The 16,936-nt window shown below is 41.9% G+C and overlaps 6 protein-coding genes across 8 annotated transcripts in view; 2 read left to right on the plus strand and 4 right to left on the minus strand.

Moving 5' to 3' along the window:
- Nucleotides 1-8,639, plus strand: part of LOC125801482 (zinc finger protein 239-like) — a 297,730-nt gene extending 289,091 nt beyond the window's left edge. Inside the window, exon 3 of the mRNA XM_049478264.1 lies at nucleotides 4,822-8,639. Coding sequence (XP_049334221.1) covers nucleotides 4,941-5,711 — 771 coding nt within the window. The 5' untranslated portion in view covers nucleotides 4,822-4,940 and the 3' untranslated portion in view covers nucleotides 5,712-8,639. The remainder of the gene's footprint in view (nucleotides 1-4,821) is intronic.
- LOC111197414 (zinc finger protein 239-like) overlaps nucleotides 1-16,936 on the minus strand; it is a 191,982-nt gene that overhangs the window by 137,650 nt on the left and 37,396 nt on the right. The gene's annotated exons all lie outside the window — the stretch shown is intronic.
- Nucleotides 1-16,936, minus strand: part of LOC111188866 (zinc finger protein 585A-like) — a 191,980-nt gene that overhangs the window by 137,650 nt on the left and 37,394 nt on the right. The gene's annotated exons all lie outside the window — the stretch shown is intronic.
- LOC125801425 (zinc finger protein 239-like) overlaps nucleotides 1-16,936 on the minus strand; it is a 140,676-nt gene that overhangs the window by 86,355 nt on the left and 37,385 nt on the right. The gene's annotated exons all lie outside the window — the stretch shown is intronic.
- The window catches only part of LOC125801188 (general transcription factor II-I repeat domain-containing protein 2A-like), a 173,610-nt gene that overhangs the window by 35,687 nt on the left and 120,987 nt on the right, over nucleotides 1-16,936 (minus strand). The window lies entirely within an intron of this gene.
- LOC125801198 (zinc finger protein 585A-like) overlaps nucleotides 1-16,936 on the plus strand; it is a 171,059-nt gene that overhangs the window by 22,651 nt on the left and 131,472 nt on the right. The window lies entirely within an intron of this gene.

Consider the following 16,936-nt stretch of genomic DNA (forward strand, 5'->3'; position numbering starts at 1 on the left):
GTCTCCAGGTCCAAGAAGGGGTAGACGCGGTGGTTCTGTCTCTGTCCGGTCCCTCAGTTCTGTCCGCAGTCCCAGGAGGGGTCGTCCCAGGTCCAGGGCTTCCATCCATTCCGTTCCCGTTTCTGGGCCACCTGTTCAGGACTCCGCTGAGGTTGGGGGGGCTGTCTCCTTGTGTCGTCCTCATCCTTCGGATTATTCGGACTCTTTGGAGGGGGGTACTGTCACGCGGCCGTGTTCTCCTTCCACGCTACCTGACTCCATTTCCCAAGATCCCATGAACAATAACGTCAACAACACACGCTCACCTTCACCCAATCATGTTACGCTCCGACGCTCAGACTCACCGGTGTTCTGAGTTAGTTCCGGTTCATTCTCCTCTAGCTTCCTGTATTTAAGGCGGCCGCTTGTAAACAAACTCCGCGAGGTATTGCTAACTCATGTTACATACTAAGCGTTTTCCTGTGTATTGTTTTTGCCTTCTCGTTACGACCCTGTTTTCGGATTATCGGTTTATGTCTTTTGTTTTGCCCTTTCTGGATTTGATGTATGGTTGGACTGTTTCTCGGTTACGAACCCGGACTGTATTTTTGACTACGTCTTCTGTCATCGGTGAGATCTTTGTTTGCCTGGCTATTCTGTTAGCAGTATCTGTTAGCTTTACTGCTAATAAAACTGTTTGTGTTTTTAACTCGGCTCGGGTCACTCCTCACTACCTGGCGTTACAATCTGTTAGTGTCTTTTCATGTACAATGCTTAATTTTAGAGAAATTTGCAGACTGTATTTGCTTACAGTGATTCTTATATAGTGATAGTTATTTGAATTTGAATTTCTTCAGGCTATTCATGCTGAAACATAAATAGCCTTTACAGTCACTGTGTGTGACTGGTAGTTACATTCTATAAACATGTGAGGTGGCCGATATCAGGATATCAGGTTCACAAAAATACCAAAACTTTTTAAAATGATATCTTTCCCTTAGCTTAACTGGCTGTCTTTCCCTTAGCTTAACTGGCTATCTTTGCATTAGCTTAACTGAATATCTTTCCCTTAGCTTGACTGGCTATCTTTGCATTAGCTTAACTGGCTATCTTTCCCTTAGCTTAAATGGCTAGCTTTCCGTTAGCTTAACAGGATATCTTTCCCTTAGCTTAACTGGCTATCTTTCCCTTAGCTTAGCTGGATATCTTTCCCTTAGCTTAACTGGCTATATTTCCGTTAGCTTAACTGGCTATCTTTCCCTTAGCTTAACTGGCTATCTTTCCCTTAGCTTAACTGGCTATTTTTCCCTTAGCTTAACTGGCTATCTTTCCCTTAGCTTAACTGGCTAGCTTTCCCTTAGCTTAACTGGCTATCTTCCCCTTAGCTTAACTGGCTATCTTTCCCTTAGCTTAACTGGCTATCTTTCCCTCAGCTTAAGTGGATATCTTTCCATTTTCCATTTCCCTTAATATTTCCCTTAGCAAGCCATTGTTCCCTTAGCTGGTTATTGTTGACATACTTGGATATAAAGTTAACTTACTTAACAGCAGTCTTTCTCCAAGAGCCGAGATAAGCTGCCAACTTGGGAGCCCCTCGTGTTATTTAAATGTGAGGTAAATTCTCATTCTAACTTAGGACAATGCTAACTTTTTTTTAGCACAATGCTAACTTCAACATAGCTACCCTTATAATGCTACAACAACCTGAGAGTGGTAACTGCATTAGCACCACATTAGCGTATCTTAGCAAAAAATAGAAAAGCGTATAGTAGAACAGAAATTATAACTTACCTTTCAGTCACTTTGACAGACCAAAGTCACTCACTGACTTTGCCTTTAAGCTTGATCGTTGCTCTGTGGTAAAGGCACGTGCAGGGAGGGGGGGGGCGGGGGGGTGGATTCGTTGGTTACATGATCCTCACAATTATCGCAAATATCGCAAAAATAAAAAAATATGTAACTTTTATAACCTTGCTGGCTTACACAAAGTGTATAGTCAAGCACAAAAACATTTATAATTTAATATTTTTATTTATTTATTATCAGCACTACCAATAATAAAGGTGAGATTATGAATCAGCACCATGGAGCAAATTCGTAGTTATCCAAAATATTAAATAAAAATATTTTTATAAATAAAAATGTATAGCTATACAGTATATGTCTTGAAAAATATGAGATGTTACTATGTGTGTGTGTGTGTGTGTGTGTGTGTGTGAGTGTGTGTGTGAGTGTGTCCCTCCAAAGGTCTCTGCACAACTCTGCTGTGGTACCTTGATTTTTCTCCACTTTTGGTTTAGAAAATCTTTCAGAGCTGATACTACATTTCACACAGTGTTGCTCCTATCCACTAAGCTAGCTAATCTACCTAGCTCTCACAGACAAAAACAATAAAAAATATTCAGATACCCTTCATATGAACTTGTTATGACACAAACTTTCAGATTGTAAAATATTGTATGGTAAATTTGGGCTGACCCAGAGTAACCTAGCATAGGATTTGTGTGGGCATGCTCACATATGTGTGCGTGCTGCCCACATATAACCCACAATGCCTACAGTGTGTAAATGGTGCAGGCTGAATTAGGGCTGACCCACAGTGGCCCTGCATGAGATTTGTGTGCACATGCCAAAGTGCAGGTTGCCGACATATAACCCATACCGGGTATGAAATGGTGCAGGCTGAATTTGGGCTGACCCACACTGGCTCTGCATGGGAATTGTGTGGGCATGCTAAACTGTGCTTTGCCCACATATATCCCACACTGGCCCTTCAGGGTGTGAAATGGTGCAGGCTGAATGTGGGCTGACCCACAGTGGGCCTGCCTGGGATTTGTGTGGGCGCATCAAAGTGTTGGCTGTCCAAATAATTCCCACACTGGGCCTACAGGGGCATTAATGCACTGGGCCAGTTCAGGCTAGCCCACAGCGGCCTTTTATAGGATTTGAGTGGGCCGGCCAATGAACAGGCTGCCCACAGAAAACCCATGTTGGGCCTGTTTGGAATTTTAATGGGCTAGCCCCTGCCCACAGTGCCCGCACTTAGCCCACGAAGGGCCGATGTGTAGCTTTTTGCTGGGTAATAATGCACTCCATATATGCAGGATTAAAGTAAAATAAATTATACTGGACATAAACATATATAAAATGTCTCTAGAAGATATATAATAGGAAATGAAAACAGTGTGAATTTTTCTTTTGCTTAAAACAGCAAGAAAGTACTACCCTGAATGTGATAATTAGGGGTGGGTGATATGGCTCCATATTTCAGGGTAATATAGTTCATGATATTCAAAAATATTGGCAACATTATTTCTTACGATATTTTATGGCATACTGCCTTATTAAAACAGATTAATGTCATTTCTGGAGCTGTGATTGTATGCAGATAAATTATCCCATAAATGGTCCTACACCTGAATAAAAAAAGTAATATTATCTAATTTCTAGAACATAAAAACAGGAAGGGGTAGGTCGAGACTCTTCATCAAGCATATACATTTAATACAGGCTTTTTCTGCTTCCGGTCACTGAAATTATTGTATTGAAAAACTAAATATTTGATTATAAAAGGTGAGGGGTAGAGATATACTGCAAGTCAGAAAATTACAAAGATATTTATAAGATAAAATGAGATACACTTTGTTAGAGCAGTATGACATATTTACAGCTAGTGCTGGACGATATGGCCAAAATTAACATCACGATACATTCCTTAATTTCGGTCGATACAATATAATTTCGATATCGATATAAATATTTGGAAGGCCTCAGAAAAACTGTTAGGAATCCCTGCAATGGAAATCTGTACCTATTACTGTCTTTAAAGCCTCCTCTCATAAAAAAAAAACTGTATAATACTTTAGAAAAAAAAATGGTCAGAATGAATTAATGCTCACCTTTATTTGCATGTAGCAAAATAAAAACATGACATCTCTGTCAAACACAAACCAATAACCTATTTACATTTTACCAATATAAATAACTTTACATTACAACAGAGGCAGAGCTTCTTATCCTTTTGTAAACATATTTAACAGATCAAAACAAAAGTGCCTCATCCAGGATAAAGAAAGCAGAAAGCCTTCATTTATATAAAAGGAACACGATATCACCGTCAAATAAACAAACCTATATCAACTAGAAATAACTTAGATACAACACAAACTACATAAGTGCTTCAGCCAGAATAAGGAAGATATTGTGTGTAGTGAAACTGCTTGAGGTGGTGGAACAGATTAGATGCATTACCGTTGCTAGTCAACTCCACTTTCCGGCACAATTGGGAGCAAGCTGAAGTTTATCAGACCTTTGAAAGCCGAACCACTGAATTAGACCTGCCTCCCTCAACTATCTCTCCTGTTTAATCACTTGTGGAAGCATCAGGTGTGCTCATTCTGCATCTAAAATCTAAAATTCTGCATCAGGGCCGAGCCTAATCGAGGAACTCGGTTCGGCCGCACTGCGCTCCGCTCGGCTTCATAGCGGGAGGTTCTAGGTGTGGACCGGAGCGGAGCCGAGCTTCAAGTTTTAGTAGTATGGATTATAGTGTAAAGTGTGATACTACTAAAGTAGTAGTATAACACTGTATTCAGTGCTCAGGACAGCAGCAGTGTTTCTGCTACATACATTTTGCAGCTGCAGCCTGCTGACAGTCAAGATACAACTACATATTAAAATGTCTGTGAATTTATAATGGGATAAAAGTACTGAAGCCTTTATTGTAGTATGAAGGTGTCCCAGTATTTTTCTCCATATAGTGTAACTAATGTAGGTAGTTATTTTTGGTTAATTGACCTACTTTTATTTTAATACACAATTTTTTTTTCTTTGTTTTTCCAGAATAAACAACCAGGATATTTAATTAAGAACAGTGTTAAACTGCTGAAAGAGGTGAAGCACAAGCCATCCAGAAGAATCTCCTGAAAACGCAGAAATTGTTTGCTACATTTCACAGACAGATGGAGCCAAGTCCCAACATGGAGAAACATCAGCACTCTGTCAAGAGTTTTACTAAACAGAGTGATCTCAAAAAACACCAGCGCATTCACACAGGAGAGAAACCGTATCACTGCTCAGACTGTGGGAAGAGTTTTAATCAACAGAGTAATCTCAAAAGACACCAGCGCATTCACACAGGAGAGAAACCGTATCACTGCTCAGACTGTGGGAAGAGTTTTAATCAACAGAGTACTCTCGAACTGCATCAGCGCATTCACACAGGAGAGAAACCGTATTACTGTTTCGACTGTGGGAAGAGTTTTACTAAACAGAGTCATCTCAAAATACACCAGCGCATTCACACAGGAGAGAAACCGTATCACTGCTCAGACTGTGGGAAGATTTTTACTACACAGAGTACTCTCAAAATACACCAGCGAATTCACACAGGAGAGAAACCGTATCACTGCTCAGACTGTGTGAAGAGTTTTAATCAACAGAGTACTCTCAAAATACACCAGCGAATTCACACAGGAGAGAAACCGTATCACTGCTCAGACTGTGGGAAGAGTTTTACTGAACAGAGTAATCTCAAAAATCACCAGCGCATTCACACAGGAGAGAAACCGTATCACTGTTCAGACTGTGGAAAGAGTTTTACTAAACAGAGTACTCTCAAAAAACACCAGTGCATTCACACAGGAGAGAAACCATATCACTGTTCAGACTGTGGGAAGAGTTTTACTTTACAGAGTGAACTTATATTACATCAGTGCATTCACAAAAGATAGAAAAGTATCCCAAATCTGTTCCTCTTCCATAAAAAATGCAAACCTTAAATCTTTCAGACAGCCAAAAACACCTCATCATGCACAAAATCTTCACTCTGTTACAAGAACTTCATTTAAAAATGGCTTTTTACAGGTTCAGAAAAATGAATCTTATCCAGAGATGATGTTTACTGAATTTCATGCTGTGTTTTTATGTATGTTTGTATACCTACATTAGTTAATGCCTGCAGAGCTCTTCAACACTTAGTGTTGTGTTTTAAGAAGTTTTTACACACAGAATCATAAATGGTACCACTAACAGCATAAACTAGGAACATACATTTTTACAATTTTTTCAGTGATATGCTGAATAAATAGTAAAGCGATGATGCTAGCTCAGAGTAAAATCGTATATTAAATCTCAGCATTAGCTTTAGAACTAATAATAAACAAAAGTGAGGATTTTACCATTGTGGGACATTTTTAGGTTTAAAAATTGAATATGCTTTGCCATAAGTAGGAAATGATCATTTGGTCAACTTATGTCATTTACAGCCTTAACACATTCTCAATTGTTTACATATAAAAACTTTCTTTATTTTTTCCTCCACTCCACGTTTGTAGTTTGTAGTTGGAGCGAGGGCACTGCCAGTGTTTGCTCCAGATGTTAGATTAGCATTACTTAGTCTTTTAAAATTTAGATGTCATAGTTTAAAGGAGTAGAGTATTCTTAGGAGTAGAGAATATTCTTAGCTTGCAACAAAAGGCCAACAAAATCCTTTTCAGAGTTAAAAAAAAAAAAAAAGCTAGCTGTAGTTTCCATACTGAAAGCAACACTCAGCAGGCTATGCTGCAGTAAGACTGCAGGATCCTTGATTCCCTCTAGCTTGTAAGATCTTAGTGTCTATAATAAATAGGTCAGAAGCGTTCTTTGACTACATTTCCCACAGTGCTTGTCGATTGTATTACCCGCGAAGTTACGGCTTACTGCCACTACACGGCAGTGTAGTCATTGATGTGGAAACCCTGCCGGAGGGAAGGCGTAACTTCGCGGGTGGAATTGAGACATACAAACGTTTATCCCATAATGTCCAGAAAAAGAGAAGCTGATGCAGACGGACGGCTGTGCTTCAAGGCGAAAGACCGGTATGCCTTTTGTGTTACGAAGAGTGTTACTGACCAAAATAAACACTTGTTAGGAGAGATATAAGTTCTGTGTAAATATTTATAAGACAATAGCTGACAAAATCTGTTTTAATGATGTTAATAAACATCACTGTGACAGTGCTAGTCGCAGTTTCACCGCAGCAAAGGACGAGGACGTGAATCACTTACCTAACCAGCCTTTACTGATTTCTGCCCCCAATAACCCTTTCAATAACCTCCAATAGACTTTAATTAGTCTTCAGTAGCCTTCAACAGTCTAACCTTGCAGCCGTGGTGTGTTCACTAAACTCCGTAGTTATAAACATCCTGAGGTTAGCAGCGCGCTAACTGACCTGTTTATAATGTAATCCGAGCAGTGACTCCGTGACGGCTGCTCTAAACTGCTGCTGTTAGCTGCTTGGGCTGAAAGATGAACTGTAGAGAGCTGTATTATTCGGTTAGTGGGGTTAAAATCTTTATTTTCTACACAGAAGAATTTTAAAAACTGTAAAAACGCTCCAGACTGCCTCAGCTGAGCCCTGTAGCCCGTGGCTGGACTGTAGCTCTGACTCAGTAAAGACTGCGGGCTTGTGCTGCTGCTGCTGCTGCAGCTCCGACTAGTGGTTGTATGAGGAACTGCTAAATCTGAGGAAATGCTAAATCTGTCACATGTTCTTAACAGCTCACTATTTTTAATTTATATTTATTAAGCCTTATTTCAGTATCAAACGTTTTGATCAAAGTTAATGTAACTTGTATTTTATGTCATTCCTATTCACTTGAATAGTTTGGTTCTTGATTGATGGAGTTTTTGGATTTCATAACATGACAAATTAAATTAAGTGTGTAAGAATACGGAGGAGTTTTGCTTTACTATGTTCATTGTTCATTGATTAAAGGGTTAATCTGTGTGTAACTAAATCAGCATTTCACTTAATCAGTATGTTATTCAAGCATTTAGCACGATTCATGATGATTCACATTGTGACTTAGAATGTATGTATATTGTGTCCTTGTGCTCAAAGCAAGGCCGTTTTTCTTGCAACTTAGCATGATTGATTTTTTCCAGCGGAACCATGAGTTTCTGTACATGTAATCTATAGTCTGATAAGGTTGGGGTGACCGAGTTCTCGGCTGACGTATAGGATGAATAACTGCTTATCAGTATCAGGATCCGGGGGGTGTGAGGAGCCTCCTCACACACTATTAGACTGAGGCCAGGCGAATGCCTGTTTTTATTAGACTCTGTCTAGGAAGAAGAGTAGAGTTGGGCGGGAGAGCTTCTCCCGAGAGGGACTACAGAGCCACAGGTCCTGTTCACACAGCCGAGAACTCTGGAAACCCCAACTTTTCTCACCTTTGGGTTTTCCTCTTATTTTCACCTTTTTATTTCAATTCAATTTTTCAATAATCTTTTTACTCAATTTTTGATGTATCCAAAAAAACTGTTTTGCTCAGAAGATTCTTTGAATAAAATCTGATGGAACTACAATTTTGGACTGGATCTCCTTTTCTTCTTTATGACGTATCATGCCAGATACATCATAATTCGAACAGTAGATCAATAATCTTTCAATCGTGAAGTGGAACGAAATTTATTGGATACACATTATGTTGAGATACTCAGTATTTTGAGAACATTGGTATTTAACTTGTGTGAAACTGACACCAATAAATCCATAACTCCTGCTATTTACTTACATAGAAGTGTTTTTTTTCTCAGTAGCTCAGTCGCTGTGAAGTGTGGAGAATAGTTTTGCAATATATTGATTATCGCTGAATCACAGTTTTGAGATATCACCGTTATCATTAATTTTCCACTTTACTGAAATATGCTGAAAAAAACTTGAAAGTGGGCCTTGAAAGTGCTTGAATTTTACCTTGTAAAAGGTGTTTGAACCCTGTGTTTAAAAACCCCAGCAGCACTGCTGCACCTGATCTACATGTACGAACACAACACACACGAACACGTCACCACATTAGTGTCAATGCAGTTTTAAGAAATATTTATCATGAAAATAAAGCTCTCTGGCGCTGGGAATTAAATATACAGGGTAAAATTTAGGCTAATCGGATATGCAGGTGAAAAAAATAAACTACAGTTTGTGGAACTACAAAAATGGACACATCAAAAACAGGTAAACTTAAGCAGGCTGTGTGTGTATGTGTGAATATGTGTATGTTTATACCTACAAATCTCAAATGTAAATTGACATAATATGGACCATTAAATGACGGTAACAACCTGACCGTTTGACACTTAGCTAATCTGCATACCAGTAGGAGAGAGCAGAGATAGACTGGCTGTGTATGAAACGGTAGGCAGCTACCACAATCCCTCATGCCTGAGCTGTTCATATGTTAACACCCACTAAATGATTAACCCTTTACAAGTATTAATATGAACTTTAGGAAAAAGAATATAAACAGAATTGCCCTTTTTTCTATTGTGAGTTAAATGAAGTCACTGCTGCCTATTCTAATAAGCTAACCGTATGACTAGCTTGACGAGCTCTGGGGACATTTTTACATGGGATGTGTCTGAAAGATCTGTGGACAAAAAGACATTACTTAAATTAATGAAAAGTATTATTACAAATGTAACAAAATGACTTTCTGAGCTGAAAACAAAAAAAAACAAACAAAAAGAAAATATGTTTTATAAAATTTATTGAGATATCATATATATCCTATACCCAGTTTATAGACACATTTAAGACATACCGGGGTTGGACAATGAAACTGAAACACCTGTCTACAGTCACTCAGTGTTGGATCTTAGTTTGCATAAAAATAAATGTATGCCAGCTTTTACCCTGAGCTCTGGCTCGCTTCTTTTTTTCCTCCTTTTTTCCTCTCTGTATCACTGTGATATGGTGGGTCCCCACACCAATCACCAACTATGCTGAAAGACAATTTTTAATATTTAATTAGGCAGGTTACCCCTGCTACTTACCGGCTTCCTTATGGAGTGGCAGCGCGCGGGTCACCCAGCTTTTATACCCTTAATGGGGTGGGAAGAAACCTTTGGTGCCGGGGGGGTTCCAGATTACCTGTGGGGGAAAAAGCAGAATTGTTAATTAAATGTGTATGTATATGTGTGTATTATACTTACCTGTCCTATAAGTCCTAGTATGTCGTATGAGTGAAGATAACCGGTTATGTGTATATTTGTTATATGTGTAATTGTTGGTAGTTGTTTCACCCATGTACTCTTTTGGTTTAGCCCGGGGGGTATTTAAGGGGTATAGGGTGAGCATTACGGGAGGAGAGGTAGATTGAGTTCTCTGAGACGGACATGTTTGCTGGAGCTAAAAAGCTTAAGAACTCTATTAAGGACTGGGCTAGCGTTCTTACCCTTAAGTCTTAACTAGTGGTAGCATTATCCACTTATCTCTGCCTACTCCTAAAAATAAGTGTATATAGTGTGTTGTATTCCTTTTTGTTTTTTTTTTGTCAATAAACTGTTATAGCTGAACAGTTTACAACTGCTCCAAGCGCCTCCTTTGCCTTTACGACGCTATTCGACAGCGGTACCTCCTGACCACACCACCCACACTACCACAAATGGTGGCAGTGGTTTAAACTGCAAATGGTTACAGCCATCTGTACCTGTTGAAAGCGCGAAAACACTTCATCGCGGAAGTCGTCGGCGAGGAGCAGCGCGGATCACGGGACACCTGGGCTCCGTGAAGCGGCATTAATTCCTAGTGCACACTAGAGAGGGACCTAGGGCAGAAGGCGACGCGCTCAAAGCAGAGGAAGCAGTTCCGGGAGCTTCAGAATAAAAGTCCTGATGCTAGACGCACGAGCGGCACGTCAGTAGAGCCAAAGCCCGTACAGACTCTTATTATGGAAACCAGAAGGGATCCATCCGGGAGAAGAGTCGACTCTCGCGAATCGAACAGCGGGAAAGAAGCGACTCCCGAGAGCGATCATGGCGGTACAGCGGCAAGCGTGCAAACAAATCCGGCAGCGCCTAACTTGGATCAGCTCGCAACTATGTTCCAGGTTTTCATGCTTCAACAACAAGAACGGGACGAGTTATGGAGAAAAGAAGCGGGTAAACAAGAACAGAGATGGCGTTCATTACAGCACCAGTTCACGCTTCTACAGCAGATGACTCGCGCCGAGAGCCATTCAGCCGACGAAGGAGGAGCAGCAGCAGCATTACCTGGCAACTCTACACAGATACTCCGACACAGCGGAGCTGCGGCAAGCGGGAGAGAAGGAGTACAAGCTTCGAACCAAGACAGCGTGAGTCCACACACAGCATTCAGGCCAGCACCAAGGCTGCCTGATTTGAAAGAAAGTGACGATATTGAGCATTATCTGGCCATGTTCGAGAGAATCGCACAGACCGCAGGCTGGCCACCTGAGGAATGGACATTACATCTAGTTCCCGCTCTTGAAGGCAAGGCCAGAGAAGCATATATCTCCATGGACACTGTGGACATCAGCAGCTACGCCAAGGTAAAAGAAGCAATACTCCAAAAGTTTGAAATAAATAAGGACACATACAGGCAGCAATTCAGACATGCCCACATGAAACCCAAAGAGACTCCAAGAGAGCTACACTGCAGGCTGAAAGGACTGTATGAGAAGTGGATCAGACCGAAGGAGAAATCCAAAGATGAAATCGGCGATGCCATCGTTCTGGAACAGTTCCTGAGTGGGTTGAACCCGGAGTTGAGACGCTGGATTATAGAACGCAGTCCCGAGTCAACAGCCAGAGCCGTGGAGTTGGCGGAGGCATTCATTACAGCGCGACGGTCTGATGAAGACTTCAACTTCAACAAGGGCAGAAGCAACCAGCCAGCAGAGAAGCCAGGTAAGTCTGATGGTGATTTTGGTAAATGTCTTAATGCCTATACCAAAAATAGCAACGTAGAAGGTCGCTGGCAGAAAGCTAAAGCTAAAATGGGCTATGGTAGCGGATACAGCTATAGCAATAGCAGAGTGCAGCAGCCTAATACTACAGTTAAATGCTATAATTGTGGCCAACAGGGCCATAAGAGCAGGGAGTGTCCAGCGGTAGATCGCAGTGCTAGTAAACTGTGTTATGTACCTAAACCGGACAGGAAAGGTGAAGTTGCACCAAACATGGACACAGTTATTACCGTCATAATCGGTAAACGAACCCATAAAGCTTTAATAGACACAGGAGCCAGTCAAACCCTGATCACCAAACAAAGCTTACCAGGACCCCAAATATTTCACGACAGCAAGTTAAGAGTTAAATGCGTACATGGAGACGAGAGAACTTACCCTACTACTGACGTGAAAATCGAGATAAAGGGACAGGCCTATATGCTCAAGGTGGGGGTGGTAGATAGACTGCCTTACGACGTGATCCTGGGTAGAGATGTTCCGATTTTATTAGATCTGCTTAGTGAAAATAGTGTCACGGCTAGTGTATATGCGGTCACTAGACAGCAGACTAAGTTGAGTGAAAGTGCTGAGAACAAGCAAAGGGCAGAACAGCTGCCATTCTCTACAGCATGTCGTGTACGTAAGAGCAAAAGAGAAAAGCGGCAGGCCAAGGTCAGAGGTACTAGGGTGGAGGAGCAACTGTCTGTACCGAGCTTGGAGGATCCAAAATTCCCAGCTGATATTGGTAGCTTACAGAAGACAGATGAAACCCTTAAAATACTCTTTAATAGGGCCAGCAAAAGTAAACACCAGCAAAATGGTGATGTTCAGTTTGTGCTAGAGGATGAGAAACTGTATAGGGTCAAAAGTAATCAGCAACTCTTAGTCATCCCAAAAGCACTAAGATCAGAGATTTTAGACCTGGCACACACCAGTGAATGGGCAGGTCATTTAGGCCAAAATAAAACAGTAGACCGGATCTTGAGTAGGTTTTACTGGCCAGGCGTGTATAAGGATGTAGTAGAATACTGCAAAAAATGCAAAGCGTGCCAATTAACCGCCCCCTCCAACAAGTCGGATAGAGTGCCATTAGTCAGCTTGCCAATAATTGAGGTTCCATTCTCAAGAATAGCAATGGACATTGTAGGACCATTACCAAAGAGCCAACAAGGTAATAGGTACATTCTGGTGATATGCGACTACGCCACCAAGTATCCAGAGGCTTTTCCTCTGAGAAAAGTTAAAGCCCGTCAAGTAGTGAACGCATTGATCCAATTAATCTCTAGGGTGGGGATACCAAAAGAGATAATTACTGACCAAGGCACTAATTTCACGTCCAAACTAGTGAGCGAGGTGATGGCACTGCTAGGCATCAGAGGCATTAGGACTAGTCCTTATCACCCTCAGACTGATGGCCTTACTGAGAGATTCAACAAAACTCTCAAACACATGTTGAGAAAATTTGTCTCAGATACAGGATCTGACTGGGACAAGTGGCTTCCGTACCTGCTCTTCGCGTACCGGGAGGTACCACAGTCATCTAGTGGATTCTCACCATTTGAGCTGCTCTTCGGACGAGAGGTGCGAGGACCCCTAGATGTGCTGAAAGAAGCTTGGGAGGGTGAGAAGCCAGAGCTGCAGCTGAACATCCTGTCGTACGTCAGGAGGATGAGGGACAAGATGGAGAAGCTGAGCATGCTGGTGAAAGGTAACATGGAGCAAGCACAAGCCAATCAGAAGAAGTGGTATGATGCAGCTTCAAGAAAGAGAGAGCTGAAGGTGGGGGAACAGGCACTCATCCTGCTGCCAACATCTGATACCAGCCTCCTAGCAAAGTGGCAAGGTCCGTATGAGGTGACGAAGCGGCTGGGGCAGACAAACTACGAGCTCTACCTGCCTGATCGGAAGAAGACCACCCAGACCTTCCACATCAACATGCTGAGGCGCTGGCAAGATGGGGCGACCTCTGAGCAGTTATGGCTGAGGGCTGTAGAGGACGAGGAGGAGTGTGAAGAACAGTACTTCCCTGGAGCTCAAGAAGGTACAGCGTCAGTATCACTCTCTCACCTTTCACACCAGCAACAACAAACACTGCAACAAGTCATCCCAGAGGGACTGTTCAAGGAAGAGCCGGGGCGCACAGACCTGACTGAGCACTCCATCAAGCTGAATAAGACAGAACCAATCAGACAGACCAGCTGCAGAGTTCCAGCAAGACTCATCCCGAACCTGAAAAAAGAAGTCCAAGATATGCTGGACATGGGGGTGATCGAACCTTCGACCAGCGAATGGTGCAGTCCAGTGGTCCTGGTTCCAAAAAAGAATGGAGAGCTGAGATTTTGTGTGGACTTTTCCAAGCTGAACAGTGTCTCTGCATTTGATCCATATCCCATGCCACGAGCTGACGAACTGGTGGAACGGCTAGGAAGGGCCAAGTACCTGACGACATTGGATATGTGCAAGGGATACTGGCAAGTGCCATTGGATCACCAGTCAAGGAAGCTGACAGCATTTCGAGCACCCAGTGGACTATATCAGTTCACGGTAATGCCGTTCGGTCTGCACGGGGCTGCAGCAACCTTCCAACGACTCATGGACAGAGTACTGAGGCACATGGAGGACTTCACCGCGGCCTACATTGACGACGTTGTCATCTACAGTGAGTCGTGGGCTGAGCACGTGGAGCATGTGGCTCGGGTGCTCACAAAGCTGAAAGAGGCAGGGCTTACCATCAACCCAGAGAAATGCAGCATGGCACAGCCTGAGGTCTCTTACCTGGGATATGTCCTGGGAAACGGAGTACTACGCCCTCAAGTTGACAAGGTGGAGGCAGTTCGGAACACCCCGATCCCCACAACGAAGAGGCGGGTCCGATCCTTCCTGGGTCTTGTGGGGTGGTACCGGAGGTTCATCCCGGACTTCTCCAGTGTTGCAGCACCTCTCACAGAACTCACAAAGAAAGATCATCCGCAAAAGGTGAAGTGGACACCGGAGTGTGACCAGGCTTTTGAGACACTGAAGTCACGATTGTGTTCAGCACCTGTGCTATGGAGTCCAGACTGGGAGCGGCCGTTTTTGGTGCAGACGGATGCATCAGGAGTTGGCCTGGGGGCAGTGCTTCTGCAAGGTGATGGTGATGAGCAGCACCCGATCCTGTACATCAGCAGGAAGTTATTCCCCAGGGAAAAGAACTACTCCACGATTGAGAAAGAGGCGCTCGCAATTAAGTGGGCCTTGGACTCTCTCAGATATTATCTGGTGGGGCAGGCTTTCACTTTAGAGACTGACCATCGTGCATTGCAATGGATGCGGCGCATGAAAGACAGTAACGCCCGAATCACCAGGTGGTATTTGTCACTACAACCGTTCAAATGTGTGGTCAAATATCGCAAAGGGACACAAAATGTCACAGCGGACTACCTTTCTAGAGATTCAGAAGGGCTCTGAACATAAGGGGGGGGGTGTGTGATATGGTGGGTCCCCACACCAATCACCAACTATGCTGAAAGACAATTTTTAATATTTAATTAGGCAGGTTACCCCTGCTACTTACCGGCTTCCTTATGGAGTGGCAGCGCGCGGGTCACCCAGCTTTTATACCCTTAATGGGGTGGGAAGAAACCTTTGGTGCCGGGGGGGTTCCAGATTACCTGTGGGGGAAAAAGCAGAATTGTTAATTAAATGTGTATGTATATGTGTGTATTATACTTACCTGTCCTATAAGTCCTAGTATGTCGTATGAGTGAAGATAACCGGTTATGTGTATATTTGTTATATGTGTAATTGTTGGTAGTTGTTTCACCCATGTACTCTTTTGGTTTAGCCCGGGGGGTATTTAAGGGGTATAGGGTGAGCATTACGGGAGGAGAGGTAGATTGAGTTCTCTGAGACGGACATGTTTGCTGGAGCTAAAAAGCTTAAGAACTCTATTAAGGACTGGGCTAGCGTTCTTACCCTTAAGTCTTAACTAGTGGTAGCATTATCCACTTATCTCTGCCTACTCCTAAAAATAAGTGTATATAGTGTGTTGTATTCCTTTTTGTTTTTTTTTTTGTCAATAAACTGTTATAGCTGAACAGTTTACAACTGCTCCAAGCGCCTCCTTTGCCTTTACGACGCTATTCGACAGCGGTACCTCCTGACCACACCACCCACACTACCACAATCACAAACTCTTCTAGTTCCTCCCTTTACCCAAGTTTCACTTTAGGAAGTCTTTTACGTACACTCTAAAAAGAAATGTGTCAAAAATGACTCAGACTGTGTCGAATTTTAACACATTGTGGGAGTGTGCTCAGAGACGACACATGTTGTGTTGATTCTGACACATCCAGTGTGTAATCCAATTTTACACACTAAATGTGTCAGGCTAATGAACTCACAAATGTGTCATTTTTTACACAACTTGTGTTGATTATGCATAATCAAGATAATGTATCAAATATGTTAAAAAAAGCATGAAACAAATTAATTCAATTCCATTTTTATTATCATGCCTATATATGGTTCAATTTTCTTTTGGAATTAGCAATGAATTAACATTCACGTGTTTGATTTTGAACTGTAACAAACATGACTGTTTTTACATTTAAAATGTTACAGTTTCGTTTGGTATAAGTAATAAATTAACTCGATGTTTTTTAGATATTTTAAATGTAAAAACATGCATGCTTGTAACTAATTCATTGTCTTTTGTGATAATGAACACCTAAAAACAAAAGTCCAAACAGTAAAGGGGTGTATAAAACATAGCTCATATAAAATTAGTCACAATTGTTCACTGTTCTCACGTATTTTTAGAAAACCTGATGAATAACATTGAACATCAGTACAGATATAAAATTCCCTTTTTATAAAAACAGAACTACAAAACGTGAGGCTAAACAATTTGGATCTTGGATTCAAGTACAGCTTGTCTGTGTTGTAAATGGCTAGTACATCAAGAGGCCTAACATCTGAAGCATCATCTAAGCTGATCATTTCATAGTCATTAGTTCGCTTGACATATGCATAAAAATGCTCATCAAAGTACTCAATTTAAAGAATCCAGATAAACATCAAAAAGGACTCAGCATCAGCCTGTGGTATGATGTGAACTATCTCACCAAACAAACATTCTCCACAGTGTTTGGTTTTAAGTGGCAGCACACCACCTGTTCTATATGTTAGGCCAAGTACAGTATGTGAAGTAACAAATAGTGCACGGTGGTACATGTTAACTGGTGATC

This window comes from Astyanax mexicanus, chromosome 4, assembly GCF_023375975.1.
Source record: "Astyanax mexicanus isolate ESR-SI-001 chromosome 4, AstMex3_surface, whole genome shotgun sequence".
In the NCBI taxonomy this organism is placed as follows: Eukaryota; Metazoa; Chordata; class Actinopteri; order Characiformes; family Acestrorhamphidae; genus Astyanax; species Astyanax mexicanus.